General features: G+C 39.0%; 1 protein-coding gene across 6 annotated transcripts in view; it reads right to left on the bottom strand.

The window, feature by feature from the left end:
- ROS1 (ROS proto-oncogene 1, receptor tyrosine kinase) overlaps positions 1-8667 on the bottom strand; it is an 81247-nt gene extending 72580 nt beyond the window's left edge. For 5 of the 6 annotated variants that reach the window (XM_068677625.1, XM_068677628.1, XM_068677629.1 and 2 more), the window contains exons 1-6: positions 8333-8667; positions 6493-6546; positions 5250-5309; positions 4483-4509; positions 1630-1690; positions 806-954 (exon numbers count right to left, since the gene is read on the bottom strand). In XM_068677625.1, coding sequence (XP_068533726.1) covers positions 806-954; positions 1630-1690; positions 4483-4509; positions 5250-5309; positions 6493-6546; positions 8333-8455 — 474 coding nt within the window. In that variant the 5' untranslated portion in view covers positions 8456-8667. The remainder of the gene's footprint in view (positions 1-805; positions 955-1629; positions 1691-4482; positions 4510-5249; positions 5310-6492; positions 6547-8332) is intronic. The other variant, XM_068677624.1, reaches the window with a different exon arrangement.
- Positions 8668-15821: the final 7154 nt, after the last annotated feature.

Genomic DNA, 15821 nt, shown 5'->3' with positions numbered 1-15821 from the left:
TTATATTATATATTATTTATATATATATTATATATAATAATAATATATAATATATAAATATATATAAGGTAGAATACCTGGGGGAAGGAGAGGGAGGAATAAAAATAAAAATAGCATGCAATTATATTTCTCTAGAATAATCACAGTCTTGACATTTTATAAGTATGGATCAACATAAAAAAATTGCAATGTTTATATTTAGTAGAACTCAATTTTTTCTTCCATTGAATTGTCCAGTCACTTTTTGAACCCTATTTTGTAATTTAAATAATTTTAATATTTTTTAATTTAAATTTAGTAATCTAACACCCACACGTGTCAGGAAGCAGCTGAACATCTTAACTAAATATTCTGCAATGAAATACCTTTGTGTGCTTGTTTTGAATTTTCCATCAAGGTCCCTAGTTCTTATGTTGGAGGAAAAGGAATAATTGTTCAGTTCTTAGCTTCTCTATGCTATCCATGATATTCACAAACCTCTCTTATGTGCCTAATACATTATCAAGTTATTTCCTAAAATAAAGCAAAGAGCAGACAATAAATGTAACCTTTGCCCTACAAGTACATTAAGAATCCTGGTATGTCTTACCAGTCTTAGCAAACTGCTAGAAAACAATGAAGGAGCCACTAAATTACAGCCACTTGTGTTGCAAAATCTGGCTGTTACTGTCTTTCCTCACATGTTTTTTGACATGATTACACTCTATTAATAAATGACCTTCTTTTTTCCCCCAGTGAAACAGGAATGGATTATAAATGTGAAGAACCTTTTCCCTTGTAAAGTAAAAGGAATTGTCCTTTTTACCTCAGTGTATCTCCAGTCCCCAGGGAGCTGATTGAACTTCCACTGGATAATATATTTCACCTCAGAGATGTTAGCTGGCTTCCAACCTAGTGTGACATTGTGGCTTCCAATGGTAGATGCAAATGGCGCTCCAGGATTGTTCAAATATTCTGAGAGGAAAACATAACACAATAGTGAGAAAAAATCCTGTCAGGATAATCTCTGGGTCTATTACCTCATGCACCTGATAGCTGTGAAGCCAACAAAAACTCATAAAATTTAAACTGTTGGTGGATGAATCACATGACATTTTAAAAGTAGTTTGATAAAAAGGCTAGAACGGGCCAAGCTCAATCTGATCAAATGTGACTACTACTCTGCACTAGGGTAAATGTACTTTTAGTTATAGGTACCTAGCAAAGGTCTGATGAGTAGAGAAAGTATGGGAAACCTCTGAAGAGAGGATATGCACTGAGCCTCTTTCAACGCCATTGTATTAGCCTAATTATTACCATTTAAGTCATGGAAGATTTTGGCAATGATTTCAATGGAACAGTCAGGTCAAGGATGAGTGCTCTACAAAGCATCATCTTAAGTAGTTGAGAATGAATTCAAAAAGTCTCAAGTCCATGAAAGGAAGGTGAAAAATGTTTTACTCTAAAGCAAAGTTCTTTTTTTTTTTTTTGTTAGAAGAAAAAAGAAGAGAATGATAGGTTTCCAATGAATCAAAAAACACAAGATATCCCTATTTTTTCCAAAGAAATCCAGAACACAAAGCAATACTGTAATCTTAAAATGGAATTTATCAGACTGTTAGTTAGACACAGGACTATGTTTAGACTTACCCTGTGCTTCAACACCGTATGCATCCTCTGCACGGCTACAGCCAAACTTGCAGGAAATTGTCTGTGTAGGATACCAAAATCACTGCTTAGTTTTGTAGAAATGCATACATTTTAAATACATAGAAACCCTCGGGACATTTTGAATACATTAAAATCTTGTAGAAATAATTACATTCATTTTTTAAAATGGGGGTACCACGATATCATTCCAGAGATTTTCCTGAGAGCCATTCTATCAACTTCACTGGACACTGAATGAGGGCTTTTGTCCTTACACACAGTCCCTTTGTGGAAAGCACAAATATGGAGCTGTGTTAAAGCTGGAAAAAGAATTTGGTGACAACCATGGATTTAGAAAATATTTTTTTTTAAACTTGTTGGCGATGTATTCTACATTTGGGGTTTCACTCTTTGCCACTTCATATATTTCTCATGAATGAAGCATACTCTTCCAAATGTAATTCCAGAGATTTTTCAAAATGGTTGAAACCAATAACTTGTCAGAGAAGCCCGGCTAATTCACATTTCCTTGGTAGTAGTTACTACTTCTGCTACAATCATGTCTACAAGCTGAAATCATGACAATATGCCAGGGCAGTGAGCGCTCACATCCTAAGAACAAAAAAATTCTGAGAGGTTTCAGTCTAGGTAGGGAACCTAGAGGTAGCATTACCCTGTTTTATAGGCAGAGAACATAAAAAGAGGTAGTAACATTTCCCAGATGCATCACAGCAGCTTAAAAATCACTTTTAAGACTGAGTCTCCAGGACATTCAAAAAAAATGAGAAGTGATGGTTTCATTTTTTTCTAGACAGGCATTTTATTTGGGCTAATTTTACTGTGTGAGTTTATTTGGCCTATAAACCTTGAAGTTTGCTTCATACATCAGCCATCTTTCAAGTGATAATTAACATTTAGACCATTCAGAGGGAATTCATTATATTAACTGAGCAATTTTCCTCAATTGCACTCTTTCTAAGATTCCAGGATATCCACTTCTGGTACCCTATCAGTGTCTACTGATAAGGCATATGACTTCAGAAAAGTCAATTGCTGCTAAGATAGATTTCAAAACTTCCCTAGCAGTATATCCTTATTATACATTACCTGAAATCTAGGCATTAGCTGCTAAGTACAAGCATTTCAAAAGTTTTTCCAATGCTTTCATGTTCAGTGAAATAAAATACTTCCAAGTGAATTACAATGACTACTAGCAGGCAAAGGTCTGGGTATAAGTAAATATTACTTATCAGCTGTAAATTGCAGCTTGTCTTTACAACCAAGTATTGTTTAGTTTGCAGGGGATCACTTTGTCAGTTTAACAAGCTGATTCATCGTGCTTTCTGCTTCATTTAACACAGACATTTTCAACCATTTGTGTTTTGTATTGTTTTTCCTTCTTCTTCTGGTCTTTGTCAGAACCATAAATCCAATTTTTGCTTTAGGTAAGAGGATTACAGAAGCTCCAACCCTTAGAAACTTTGAGGAAAAATTGCCATCTGGTCTGCCTGAAAAGAAGAAATCCTCATATATTCTCCATCATAGGAACTGTACCTTCCTATGCATATTCCCACTGAATTCAGAGGCATTCCCCTGATCCTAGCTGAGAGGTACAATTCAACAGGAGTAATACCATCAGGCTTTAATCCCAGGGTGTAGTCACACAACTGAGCTAAAGCAATCCCAAAGAAAATGTCCTTCTCTTGTGCCTCCTCCTTTCCCCTGAGGACTGCAATGACCTGTTCCCCTGCACACAGTGAACTGGTGCTTGCCTGACCACATGGGGAGTCAAGTCAGCCAGCTGATCCAGCATAAGGATAATCCTGAAAAGCCCTCACAGAGTTTGTGAATCTAACATTGGCATTTTGTATGGCCAGACAAGCAAAAACAAACAAAACCACTATTTCTGTGCTTCTGCAGAAGTTGGTTACTTCTTGGGCTGTTCCTATGCTCTAAAACCATTTTATCTATAAGCCATTTAGCTTACTTGCAAACTATTGTCATGTTCACAGTTTCACAGATCAAGAAGCACACCACCACCACCCCGAAAAATCAATCCCTTCAATCAGATTTCCAGACTCCCAGCAGGTTCTACTTGGGATTCTTTCCAGCTTCTCTGCTGCCAGTTTGCCTCCAACTGGATGCAACAACTGGCCTCAGCAGTGCCAGACATTGTCCTGCAATAATCACTGTCCCATCCTACACTCTATGTTCAAGTTAAAAGGCCCCTGTAAGGCACTGTCTCCTCAACAGCATTTTGTTGTCTCATGCCTATCAAAGTAAGGGCCACTCCATCTGCAGCACAGATCAGGCATTCTCTTCCCAAAGAGCAACACACCACGCCTTGCTGAATTACATTTTATTTGTTTCATATCCTCTTCCCAGTCAAGAGCATGTATTGCCTTCTGGTCTAGCTCCCACTCCTTCTAGTCTAGCTTCCACCTCTCCCCAGTCAATGCCATACCAGCCTGAATAAGCGTTCTCTCTGGTTTATCCTTGATGGTATCAATGAAAAATTGAATGGAACAAGACCCTGGGAGAGCCCAGAAAATAACTGAAGTGGGTCTCCATTGTGTCCTATGTTGGTGAGATTAGATTGCTTTCTTTAAAGCAACACTCCTTGCTACAGAGCAGTCTTCAATGTAAACATGCCCTTAGCAAACATGCTGGGAAGAAGGGATTGTATATTCAAATACTTAAGTCATCTTCAGCTTTAGGGAACACAAAACAATTAGACCTGGATTGATAATCTTGTGTATCTGCATTATATTTCTTAGCACTGTATGCACACTGTAAGAACTGAAATTATGATCTTTTTGTTTGTTTGTATCAATCTGATAGCATTTAACTTACCTCACATGCTCTGGTGTATGTCTTGTTCTGCCAAGAAGCAAATTAGTGAAAAACAGGATTAACATAAATATAATCACAGAGTGTTTTAACAGATAATATCAATTAATTAGAAATTTCTTATATTAAAAGTATACTCAAAAATCTTATCATTGGTAAATAGTGGAAAAAAAAAGGAAAACCCACACTCTGGTGGATAAATAAATAAATAAATAAATAAATAAATGAAACCATCACTAAGATGAACTTCAGTTTTTCAGGTAGGTCCAAAAAGATCAGCTTAAAATCTCATGGCAGTTTTCCTATACCCATGCTAATTTTTCCCCATTTGGTTTGCTAAAAGCAAGAAAACAATCTAGTGAAGACATGAGCTACATTTATATCTGATATACGCCCCAGAAGAGTAAAATCCTGAAAATCACTAGTTCTCTCTCAGTGCTTGAAAATCTGGGTAAGTGGTTGAGCTGAATAAACTCTAAAGTGTCCCCATATTGTGACAAATACATTTTAAACCTCTGATTTTACAGACAACTCCTACACTAAGAATTATTATTTTTGATCTCTGTGGGTCACTTCCAGCTTGGGATAGTCTATGATTCTACGATTAGTTTCCCAATGGAGATACTATAAATATACTGAAAAAAAAATATAGACTTTAATTCTTTTTATAAAAACACTGCTCTCGTTAGGTTTTCCACATCTGCTGTTAGATAACGTGCTTGATGGACTGGAGAGAACTGCTATAAAGCCAAGGTTAAGGCAATACTCACACATTTCAGAGGGCAACTGAGTTGCACTGTTGCATTCCAAAACTGACATCCTTGTGTGCACTGCAAAGACAGATGGTGGCTTTAAAAAGGACTTTGAAATCACATTTTTAAAGAGAAGGGAAACTCCAGTGCTAAGGGTGAGGAGAACATTTCAGAAACGCTTGTTCACTGCGTAGAAGTGTCAGATATGCATTATGCAGCACAGCCAAGCACAGTGGAAAGCCATTCAAATAAAAGCCTCTTGATCTCCAACATGCAAGGCATAGGCTTTAAAACGATGAGTTTTCAAAGATGTGATAAATCTTATGTGATTTGAATTTGATATTGGACCTGTCTTGTTTGTTCTGTCCCATCCACCTTTTAATGTTCCTGTACATTTTTCTTTTTAAAGGGAAGCTGGAAGGGAATTACATTAGAAGTGTGACAACTCTGACATCAAGTACTGAAAAGCCTCATGAAAAAAAAAAAAATAGCAAGAATTAATCACACTGAGAAAAGATACACAGGTTTAGTCAAGTCAACTATGTACTGTCATGACAACACAGACTTTTACTATCCCATCATCATAAATGAGCCAGCCTTGCTAGATACCAGGTGCTGAGGTTGCTTCTCGCTAATCTCTGCAGAAACTACTGATACCTAAATTCTCCACAGCTCTTCCAAGAATACATATATAACTACCAGCATGAACTGCGCATGAAATCATCAGTAGGAGAACAGCTAATGTCCTCACAGGATTGCTGCTATGGAAAGCTCATGTTAAGCTAAAGAGCCTCCTGCTACAAGCACAAGCATTTGAAGTCCTACAGAACTCTGAATTTTAAACATTTATCAGCTTAAGTTTTCCCTCATCAAGTCACTGACAAAACAAAATAAGCATACTTAATTGTACAAAGCTAGCTGAATAAAAGTCTTAATGATTTTAATTTTGGAGAGAATACTAGTTTTGACTCACTTTCTAAAAAGTTATTGATTATGAATTTTGTAGATCACAAACCTGGACATAATTAACAGCAGAGAATCAGACACTTTACACAGTTTTCTTAAAAAAATAAAAAATAATAATAATAAAAAAATAGATAGTTGTCTCTTTAATAATTTGAGCCAAATCTTCACTGACAGTGGCAGACAGAGAACTGTACACATTTGCGTGAAGTCGTTGACAATATGGTCATTGTACCCATATTATCCAAATAGCAGTTATGTAAACTGCCAGTAATTAACAAAGCAAACCATTACTCACCGCCCCATTGATGTCACTAACATTGCAAAGGTTTGCAATTCCAAGTTCTCCTTCCTATAAGAGAAATACATGTGTTTTTACGAGAAGTCTAAATGTTCCTCCCCAAAAATAATTTGTTTTAAATATAACAAAATATCAGTTTCTTGTAAAACAAGTTTTCTTTTACTAATATTTATTCATATGAATAAATGTATTGTTGACACACAAGTAGCTTCTCACTTGAGACTAATTGAAGAGCACTGCTAAAACAAAGACTTGGCAGAATCAGCTAGTGTTAATTTAATTATCTCAGGTATGAATTTGGCCCTCATCTCCCGATTCTGGTTCACAGAGTCAATAACAAATGCTTCATAAATATGTTGGGCATAAATAACGCAGCCAAGTGGCTTTGACCTCTGGGGAGCAGAAAGACTTTCCTTCGAGCTAAGTGCCTTTTGTCTAGCCTCCTTTTGAAGGGATTGTATGCAGCCATATGGTGGCCAGCTTTCCTCTGCTGCCAGAAGGGCTTTCCAGCCAAGGTGCCTCTTTTTTCACATCATTCAAAGTGTGTAAAACCAGTCATCTCCTGTGAAGTGCAAATGATTTAGGGATGTATCTAATAACCTTTGAGAAGCTGAATGTTAGTTCTTTTGTTTGGTCCTACAAGCAAGTAAGAACATCCTTAACAAGACAACCCTCAGGAAGACATTTCAGCACACCAGGCATAATGTGACAATAGGTAGAACTCCAGACCCACATAAAGGTGTCACAAAACAAATGTGAACACAACAAGTAGATAGAAGGAGAAAAATTAAATTTACATCTCTTAGGCTCCAAGATTATATTTTTCTCATCTGAATCCCTAACACAATACATTCACTGAACATGAACGTGATTTTCCTGTCTTTCAAAGCTGATAGGAAGAAAAACTTATTTCTTATTCTGAATTAATTTAAGCTTAAATCAAAGGAAGGATCCCCATTAAAGTTATCATAGCATGCTAGGCTTCCACCAGGGAAGGCAATTAACTCTTTCACTGGTGCCAGAGTTAGAAATAGTTTTAAAGGAACCGTCAGACAAATGTATGAAACAAAATGGAGCAGGTGATAGTCTTTTGCAGGAGGTTTACACAGTTAATTAGCCTGAAGGCACAACATGTCCTTTTTACTGAGCAAGGGTACATGATCTTCTAAAAACATCAATGTTTCAAGCAAATAGAAACAAGCAGCTAACTCCTGAAAGTCTGAGGCAGATCTGTCATTTGGATTTGAGAGCTTTTGCTTATCTTTGTTGTGCATCGGTAGAAGAAAAAATAATAAATTCCACTCGACTACTCAAAGGAACACTAAGAAAGCACAAGATTAAGGGTTTAGCCTCTTACTTTACTTCTTAAAGAAATATCTATAATTTAAAGCATAAATGATTTAAAAAAGAACTGAAACTAGTATGGGATAATTGTGCAAGCCACAGATTCCCAGGCAATTTCTTATGAATTTAAAGTTTTTCTAAGTTTACATAAGAAAAGTCAGGCTAGACAGAAACCTGTAAGCAAAGTGAATAAACTGAAAGACCAAAGGTTGCTCTTCTCCACTGTCCAGGGTCTTTATAATTTACAGTAATTTCAGGAGCTGCTGCAACGAAAGTATAATATGAAAACCCATGCAACCTGGTTAAAGGGATTTTTTCTTTACCAGGTTCTACAAATTCTAATGTAAAATATTATTTCTCAAACCCTGCTTTTACTCAAACACATTCTGTAAAAGAATTTTTAAAGACTTGATCAGTAATCAAAAAAAAAAATCTTACAGTGTTAATGACAAGATACGTTTCAACAGATTAAGAATAGCTTTTCAGAACTTACCAAGTTACTTGCACACAGGTTTTGACAATTTTTTGAGAAAGTACAGTACACTGCAGAAATCCATACAAAGTAAAAAGTAGCAAGTCTGTTTAGTGGATGATCCCACAGGCAAGTGTTCTTCATAACTTGAACAATTTCATCTGGCAGTCTGATTCTTTTCTTGACTTGGCCATACAAACTCCTTTAAGTCTCGATGACGGAGAGACAACCATGAGGTTTTACTTTTCAGTATATTAAATATCTTTAAGTCTTTGTTTAGTCCATTGTTTGTACAACTGTTCAGCTTCCTGGAGCACTTGTTCTGAAATTGCACAACACCTATTTCATAGTTTCTTATTAAGCCACTGAAACAAAAGAGGTGACCAATGAAAGTCAGCGTATCTCCTTACATAAATATCATTAATGTGAAGAGGAAACTGTGTAACACTTGGAGCCAGGTGCTGCAAAAAACATGGAAACAGGGAAAGCCTGAGAGAAAACTGCCCTAATCTTCATTTCTACTGTGATTAAGCCATATCTAAATATTTTCAAGTGGCTGTAACTAAGAAAATTTGTTTGTGATGACGAGTGACTTTGTTAGAACACTAACCAGTCAGTCCAAAAATATTAATTAATTATATTTTAAGAAGTTTGTACCCATGTCATGGAAGATAGTGGAAGTGGATAGATAAATCATATATCTGGTTTGGAGAGAGGTGAAGAATCCTATCTACAGTTGGAGACATTACAGAACTGAGAGGGAATTCAAGCTTGAGATAAACACAACTTCCAGTCTCTGGCACATTTCTGTTGTTCTAGCAGAGCTACCCCCAGAGTAGTTCTATGAACTGCAACAGGAAATCAATCCACACACACATATATATATATGTATAAACAAATGCTATGTCATTTTTGTGCATGTGTATTATGTGTTTTTGTGTACATATTTGTACAGACATGACAATAACATAGCATTTTAAAAATCTGTCGCATCCTGTCAATGCTACTGTCCCCTCATACCTAAATGCTCCTTTATCTTCCCACATCTGACTCATTTGACAATCAAATATTCATGCGTTCATGCAACAGAGCAGGCTGGGAATCCGGTTAATGCTAACCCAGTACCAACAGAAACAAATTGTTTAGCATTAACCTGATGCTGTTGTCTCCAATTCAGGTCACAGTGCACCCCCATGTGCTGCTCTGCCCATGCATGGTAGGTGAAAGGAGCCAACAGCTCTGATGAGAGTAAGACCATGAGCTTTCAGGTACACTGGTGAGGGGAGGGATTGCCCTATTTGCTTGTCACCTCTCCTCTCCAGATGGATGCTGCCCCCCTCCAACCTACCAGCAAAGCTGCTCAAGAGGAAACTCCTTAGCTCCAGCCAAAATAAGCCAGGTTAGTCTGGCTGCTTAAATAGTAGCTCCTTGCTAATCCAGCTCAGCTTGGCTGAAGAAGCTTTGTCAGTGCTCACAGGAGAAGCATAACTGAAGAGGGAGCTGGTGACAGGCAGCTGTAGACTGTGATATCTTCTGGAAACAGAGCAGTCTGTGCTTTGCGTAGATCTTTAGGAAATTCTTGGACTCTCAGGCAGTAAATTAAATGTACCCATGTCAACACTCTAGCATCCAGACCAGGTGTCACAGGAAAACCCACATCCACACTTTACAGCTCTGCCACACTCCAGAAGAGGATGACCACAACTGAAATGCCTGTGGAGGATGGCCCCTAAATTACTGACTCCTAAATTATCCCTGGAATATGTGGTCATTTGAAATTAGGCATGGCTTTAAATCACAGGTTTAGGTGTATTCTGACTAAATAATACGTCTGAATTTTATCTTAAAAAAATAAATTAATAAAAAAAAAATAAAATGAATTGTGTTTAGTTATTCCTTGTTTCTTCTTTTTCCATTTAATCAACTAGCTGATTTTGTTACCCCAAAATGAGTAGGGGAGACAAAAGACATCATACCTGTGTGGTACTAAATCTATACAAACTGTGAAGAAGCATTCAGCTTGCCTCCCCCGTGCCTCCTACAAGGACTGCCAGTGCTAATGCTCCTCAGCGCTTTCTCAATCCCATTTACTCCAGGTAGCCCATGGCAGGGGTGGCAAGAGGCACAGCACCAGCTAGTGTCAGGTCCCACGAGGCCAGCCGGTGACCATGCTCTTGGACTGACAAGGGTAGGAGGATCACATTATTCCCCTGGTTGTGCCACTGAACCCAGGCCTCTGCTCTGTAGTGATACCTACCAGATGCAGCTAGTTGGCAAGGCACAGGCCACACTGAATAGCCACAGCCAACAAGTAGGGACCAAAGACATGCTACAGCAAAAATGTCAGTATAGCTCCTCCCACCCTACTGGAGGGAAGAGACATTGGTCTGACTCTGCAAGCCCTTCACAGGTCTGGGGCTATCTGGAGCCTGGAGTGGGTGCAGATAGGGCTGGGGAACGAGTGTGGGAAAGGCTCAGTAGATAGGAAGAACTAGGTTGGGATACTGGAGAATGTGTCTTTGGTGTTTTGGGGGGAGCAGTTGGAGGCAGAAGGAAAGATCAAGTTAAGATCCTGGTTAGGAATGGAATGTAGGTACATTTGAAAGCCAGAAGTTGGCAGCCATTTAAAAATATTGGCATTTGGATCCTAGGGCAAGGAAATTGGGCTGCTATCAATTACATGTAACTAACACTTTCCCTGTAACTGGAAACAATGTGATTACTGATGCTGATAATTCTTGTACATGACCATTTGCACATCAGTGTACATGCCTTGCACAAACATGCTCCAACCATTACCGCAATATAGATAATTAATAAAATATTAATATCAAAAACGTTATGAACGATTCGTTTTAAAAAACAGAATTTTCTCTTAGACTTCCAACACTTTTCCACCAGGTGTCACTGTAACATGCCATAAACCAGGACTTTCAGAGGAAAAAAGTACTGAAATGTCTCCTTACTTAATTCCTTCTAGCACATTGGTCAAACAAATACAAGTAGTCATCTGAGGCTCTGGATTTTTCACCTAAATACCAACAACTGCCTCCAGGGAGAGAGTATTTATGGGCTTTAGAAGCCATGCTTTAAAATGAGGGTTTGTAAAATCTGTAAATAATGGAATATTAAGTATTATTTTTTAGGGTATCTCTTCCATAAAACTGCATTCTGGCATAGAACTAGGGACACAAAATCTGTGAGAGTTCTTAAATAAAACTTATCCTTTATATTGTAGATCTATGTACAGTACATCATTTCCTTCACCCCAAAGACCATTATAAGCAGAGAAAATTCTAGGATATGCAATGGAGAACAGTATGAATGAGCAGAAAAATAAGTGTGGTGAATAAGAGAGAAGAGCAGACTCCATTACAATTCCCTATGTGAATTGCAATATATTTCAGAGCACCTCACAAACTGTGGATTCATCTTTTAAATTCCTTTGAGAGTGATAGAAATATATACAGATGAATGATGAACCTTGACAGTAATGAATAAAGGTTATTATATCTTGAGGAGAAAAATGCACATAATTGCCAGCTAGGCAAGTAACTAACTTCTGCAGTAAAGACAAATCCTTCCTGTATGTGAGCATGCACATGTTTGTACATATGTACACACGAATGGTATAATATATGCAGGGTAATGATATAAGACACCAGGTTTTAGGGCTCCAATGCACTTACAGCAGAAAACTGATTTTTTTTTTTGCTGAGGAGAGCTGGCAGCCTCCCCTGCATACACCCCAGTGCATAGACACAAGCTTCTTACCCCCACAGCCAGAGTGATCTGTTGGGCAGCATCTCCTAAACTGCCAAAGGTTACAGTCCAAGACATTAACATAAACTGATGCCAACTTTAGATTGTTTTCATACCCCAGAGTGAAAGCTCTCAAATTTCAGAGCCAGGAGCTATCCCATCATCCCTGCCCCAGTCGCAGCAGCCTCCACCAAAAGGTAGACCTGTCAGCTCAGGTGGCCCACTCCAGCCACCTAATTGTAATCTTCTCCCACATGCAAATCAGGCCCCTAAAACCTCATCAAATGAAACACTTGACCACACAGTGCCATTTGAAAACAGCTGTACGTAGTTTCACAGAACCACAGCACACAGCAGCAATTGGAAAGGCTGTGGAAAAAGAAAAAAGTATGCCTGAGGTGGCAATGAAGGGCATACACCAAGGCACCAAAATGTCAGTGTATAATCTGGACTGCTTGTGCCCTGTTTCATAGAAATAAAACTTCCATGAAGCTTTGACCACATTCATGTGCCCTATCTTGGTGGGGAGGAAAACTGGAGAGGTGAAAAAGGAGAGACTGTCAATCCCACCACCAGTCTACAGGGCACAGAAATTAAAAGGAAAATCTGTGTTACTTATCTAACCTTTTTGTCTGTCGGGAATAGCCTTGAAAAGATATGCAGATGTGAAGCTCTCACTAGTGGTGACTGATTTTCACTCTTTTCCAAAGATCACAGATTATTCTCATTTTCCCAACAGCAATGGGCCCTCATTAGCTTTTGAATTTCTCTGTAAAGTAAGTGAACAAGGACCCTAAGGGCAAAGAGCTTCCCTCCACTGCCCCTGCCTCCCTTCTCTTTTATTTGTTAGTGCAACTGCTAAGGCAGCTGCTTGTCTGGCAGTCACAGCCAGTCCATCAGGGAACACTTTGCACAAACAGAGGGAAGACCATACAAGAGAAACCCCTTGGAGTCTGGCTCAAGATTTATATCTGTCTCTGCAGATTAGAGAAGGGGGAGGAAAAAAAAAAAAAAAAAGCAGACTTAAACTGGATCAAATTGGAAAGACAGTCATGCATGAGATATTTAGCTAAACCAGTCAGGAGACAGGGATTTGTTTCTATTGATCTGCAGTAATGATGACTGGAGAAATGTCTCATTAAATGATGTACAATGATGGATATCAGACTAGGCAAGTTTGAACTGTGGAAATTAACAATAGTGAGAGATCTGAAAGCTAGGCCAGGACAGAAATTATAAGGAATGTTAAAGAATAACATCTATCAATGCCAAGAGTATATTATGATTAATTACAAAAAAAAGATCAGGCTTTAAAAATATCCTTGGTTGCTACAATATGCATATATATATATATATATATATATATACACTTATATATCAGAGTTTACTAAACTACATTTGTGTAATCATCCTATATGATATATCAGGGAGAAAGAGTGACATAAAAGTGAGTGTTACAAAGTGACAATGAAAGCCTTACTGTTATGTAGGTAAAACTCACATTGCATTTTGTATTGCTTTTGAGATGATAAGTTGGCAAGGTATTTGCAAAACTCTTCAGTGATTTGTTCAACTGTATTATCTCCTAGATACCTTCTGACTGTTAATAATCAATTGTGCAATCTGAAATTTGAAGAAAACTAGGTTTCAACACGCGCAAGCAGCACACAGAGCAACAGAGCAAGTGTGAAATGGATATATGCAACATGTCTGAAGAGGACTGCGTGGAAAAGATTTGTAGAGGTTTTTTAGAGAGGAACAGAAGGAAAAGAAGATTGCCTTCTGCAGAGGGAGTGACTTACTGCTCTGAGCATGTAGATCAGTGCATGAGAAGGTATAAAGCCAAGATTAGGAGAAAAAGACAAAAGGAACTGCAGCAGTTGTATAGATTACATGATCTTTGAACAGGGTCTCCAAATAGTCTGCATAAACATCTCCCATAAAAGGCTTTACCTCTAACACCTCCTGGTTTCCATGGTGTTCCAAAATACCTGAACATTTCATCTCCTGGCACTTTCATAAAAAGAAACTGCTCAGCCAGCAATCCAGGAGTGAGCCCATATGCGTGGAGTCTGTGACAGCCTGAGAAGCAACAGAGCCCACCTGGGGGGGACGTAACAGAGGCTGGGTTCAGCCATCTCCACAACCTGCTTGTGAAGGGGTTTGGGTGCACTACTTACTAACCTTTCTGTAAAAATCTAGTGTTTCAGAACCTGTTCCCCAGTAGCTTCCAAGGACAAAAATCAAAATAAAGTAAAATAAAGTAAAATAAAGTAAAATACAGTAAAATAAAATAAAGTAAAATAAAATAAAATAAAATAAAATAAAATAAAATAAAATAAAATAAAATAAAATAAAATAAAATAAAATAAAATAAAATAAAATAAAATAAAATAAAATAAAATAAAATAAAATAAAATAAAATAAAATGAGAGCCTGCTCTTCCCTCTCATTGGTTTAGTAGTTCTCCTCTTTTCAAGCTAAAAGCCCTGTGAGGGAAACATTCAACTGGGTAAAAATACAGTTACCGTACCTACTAACATGAGAAACTTCTGGGGATGATAAACCAACATGTAATTTTCACATGCATTAACAGGTCAAAAGGTAAATGCTGTGGGAAGGCCAATATTTTGTCTTGACTTGCTAACATGTGCTAACACCACAGACAGCCAAGTCCACTCTTAAGGTTTTATCCTCTAAAGGTTTCAAAGCCTGTCTGGAGGACCAGCTGCTGCCACAGCTGAAGAGGCTGCATCACCTCAGGAGAAAATTGTCACCGTCATGGGGTTTGCTGCCTAGGTCTGCTTGTGGAGAAAAAGGCACGAGCATGCCTCCAACAGCCCCCAGACTTGGATAAATGCTGGGAGACAGCCCCAAAATATCAGCAACAGCACACCAGCACCTGTCAGCATGCGAGGTGCCCTCTGTGGAGTAGCCCACAGTGACTCCACTTGCCCATGACAAGCCTCTGCTTGGTCCCATAACCTGAAGACATCTTCCTAGGGACACACTAAACTGTACCCAGGGCTGGGGCACCATGTGCCACAGCTCCCCCGGGGCAGCCAGAGGGCAGCAGGCACCTCCCTGCAGTCAGGGATGGGCCAATGCCAAGATGTGGGCTTGCAAGTGGGCCATGGCCAGGCCAGGTAGGGCTGTGTGGAGCTGGAGCCCAGCCCTGCTGCAGCCTTGCTGGGGCAGGGGCTGACAGACCCAGGGCTGTTATGGGGTCCTGGGCAGGTGGCAGAGCCCCCAAGGCAGGAACAGGCAGGCCTGGGGGTGCCCTCAGGTCTCAGGCAGGCTGGTGTCACCCCACATTAATGGAGCCCAATTCAGGCAAGGGCAGGCAGGATCAGGCACACAGAGCTGCACCTAAAAACTAAAGACGAGGATACACACTGAGGCTAAGGTGATTTATCGCTCTGTGAAAGAAAGCAGCCCTGTTCCTGATGTTTTCTCTCCCTTCTTCCACCCCATCAGGTTCCCAGATCTCACTCTCCTTTGCTCTGCCCTAGCTGTGTGCTTGTTCCCCTTCACACCGGCTCTGGTGCTTTTTTGGTCCTGTACCGAGATAATTCAGCTCCCTGACACAGCAGAAATCCATTCACCTTGTGGTCAAGAAATTTTTCTGCTGGCTCAGCAAGTTGAATTGGCTCAACACAAGATCAGGTGAGTAACAGGAAGAAGGGAAGTAAGGCCAAAAAAGGGACCCTTTGACCCGACTTGTTTGAACCTTCACTCTAACAGCTGC

The sequence above is a fragment of the Anas acuta genome, chromosome 3, assembly GCF_963932015.1.
Source record: "Anas acuta chromosome 3, bAnaAcu1.1, whole genome shotgun sequence".
Lineage (NCBI taxonomy): Eukaryota > Metazoa > Chordata > Aves > Anseriformes > Anatidae > Anas > Anas acuta.
Note: the sequence above shows the minus strand (reverse complement) of the source record. Positions and strands in the feature narration are given on the sequence as shown.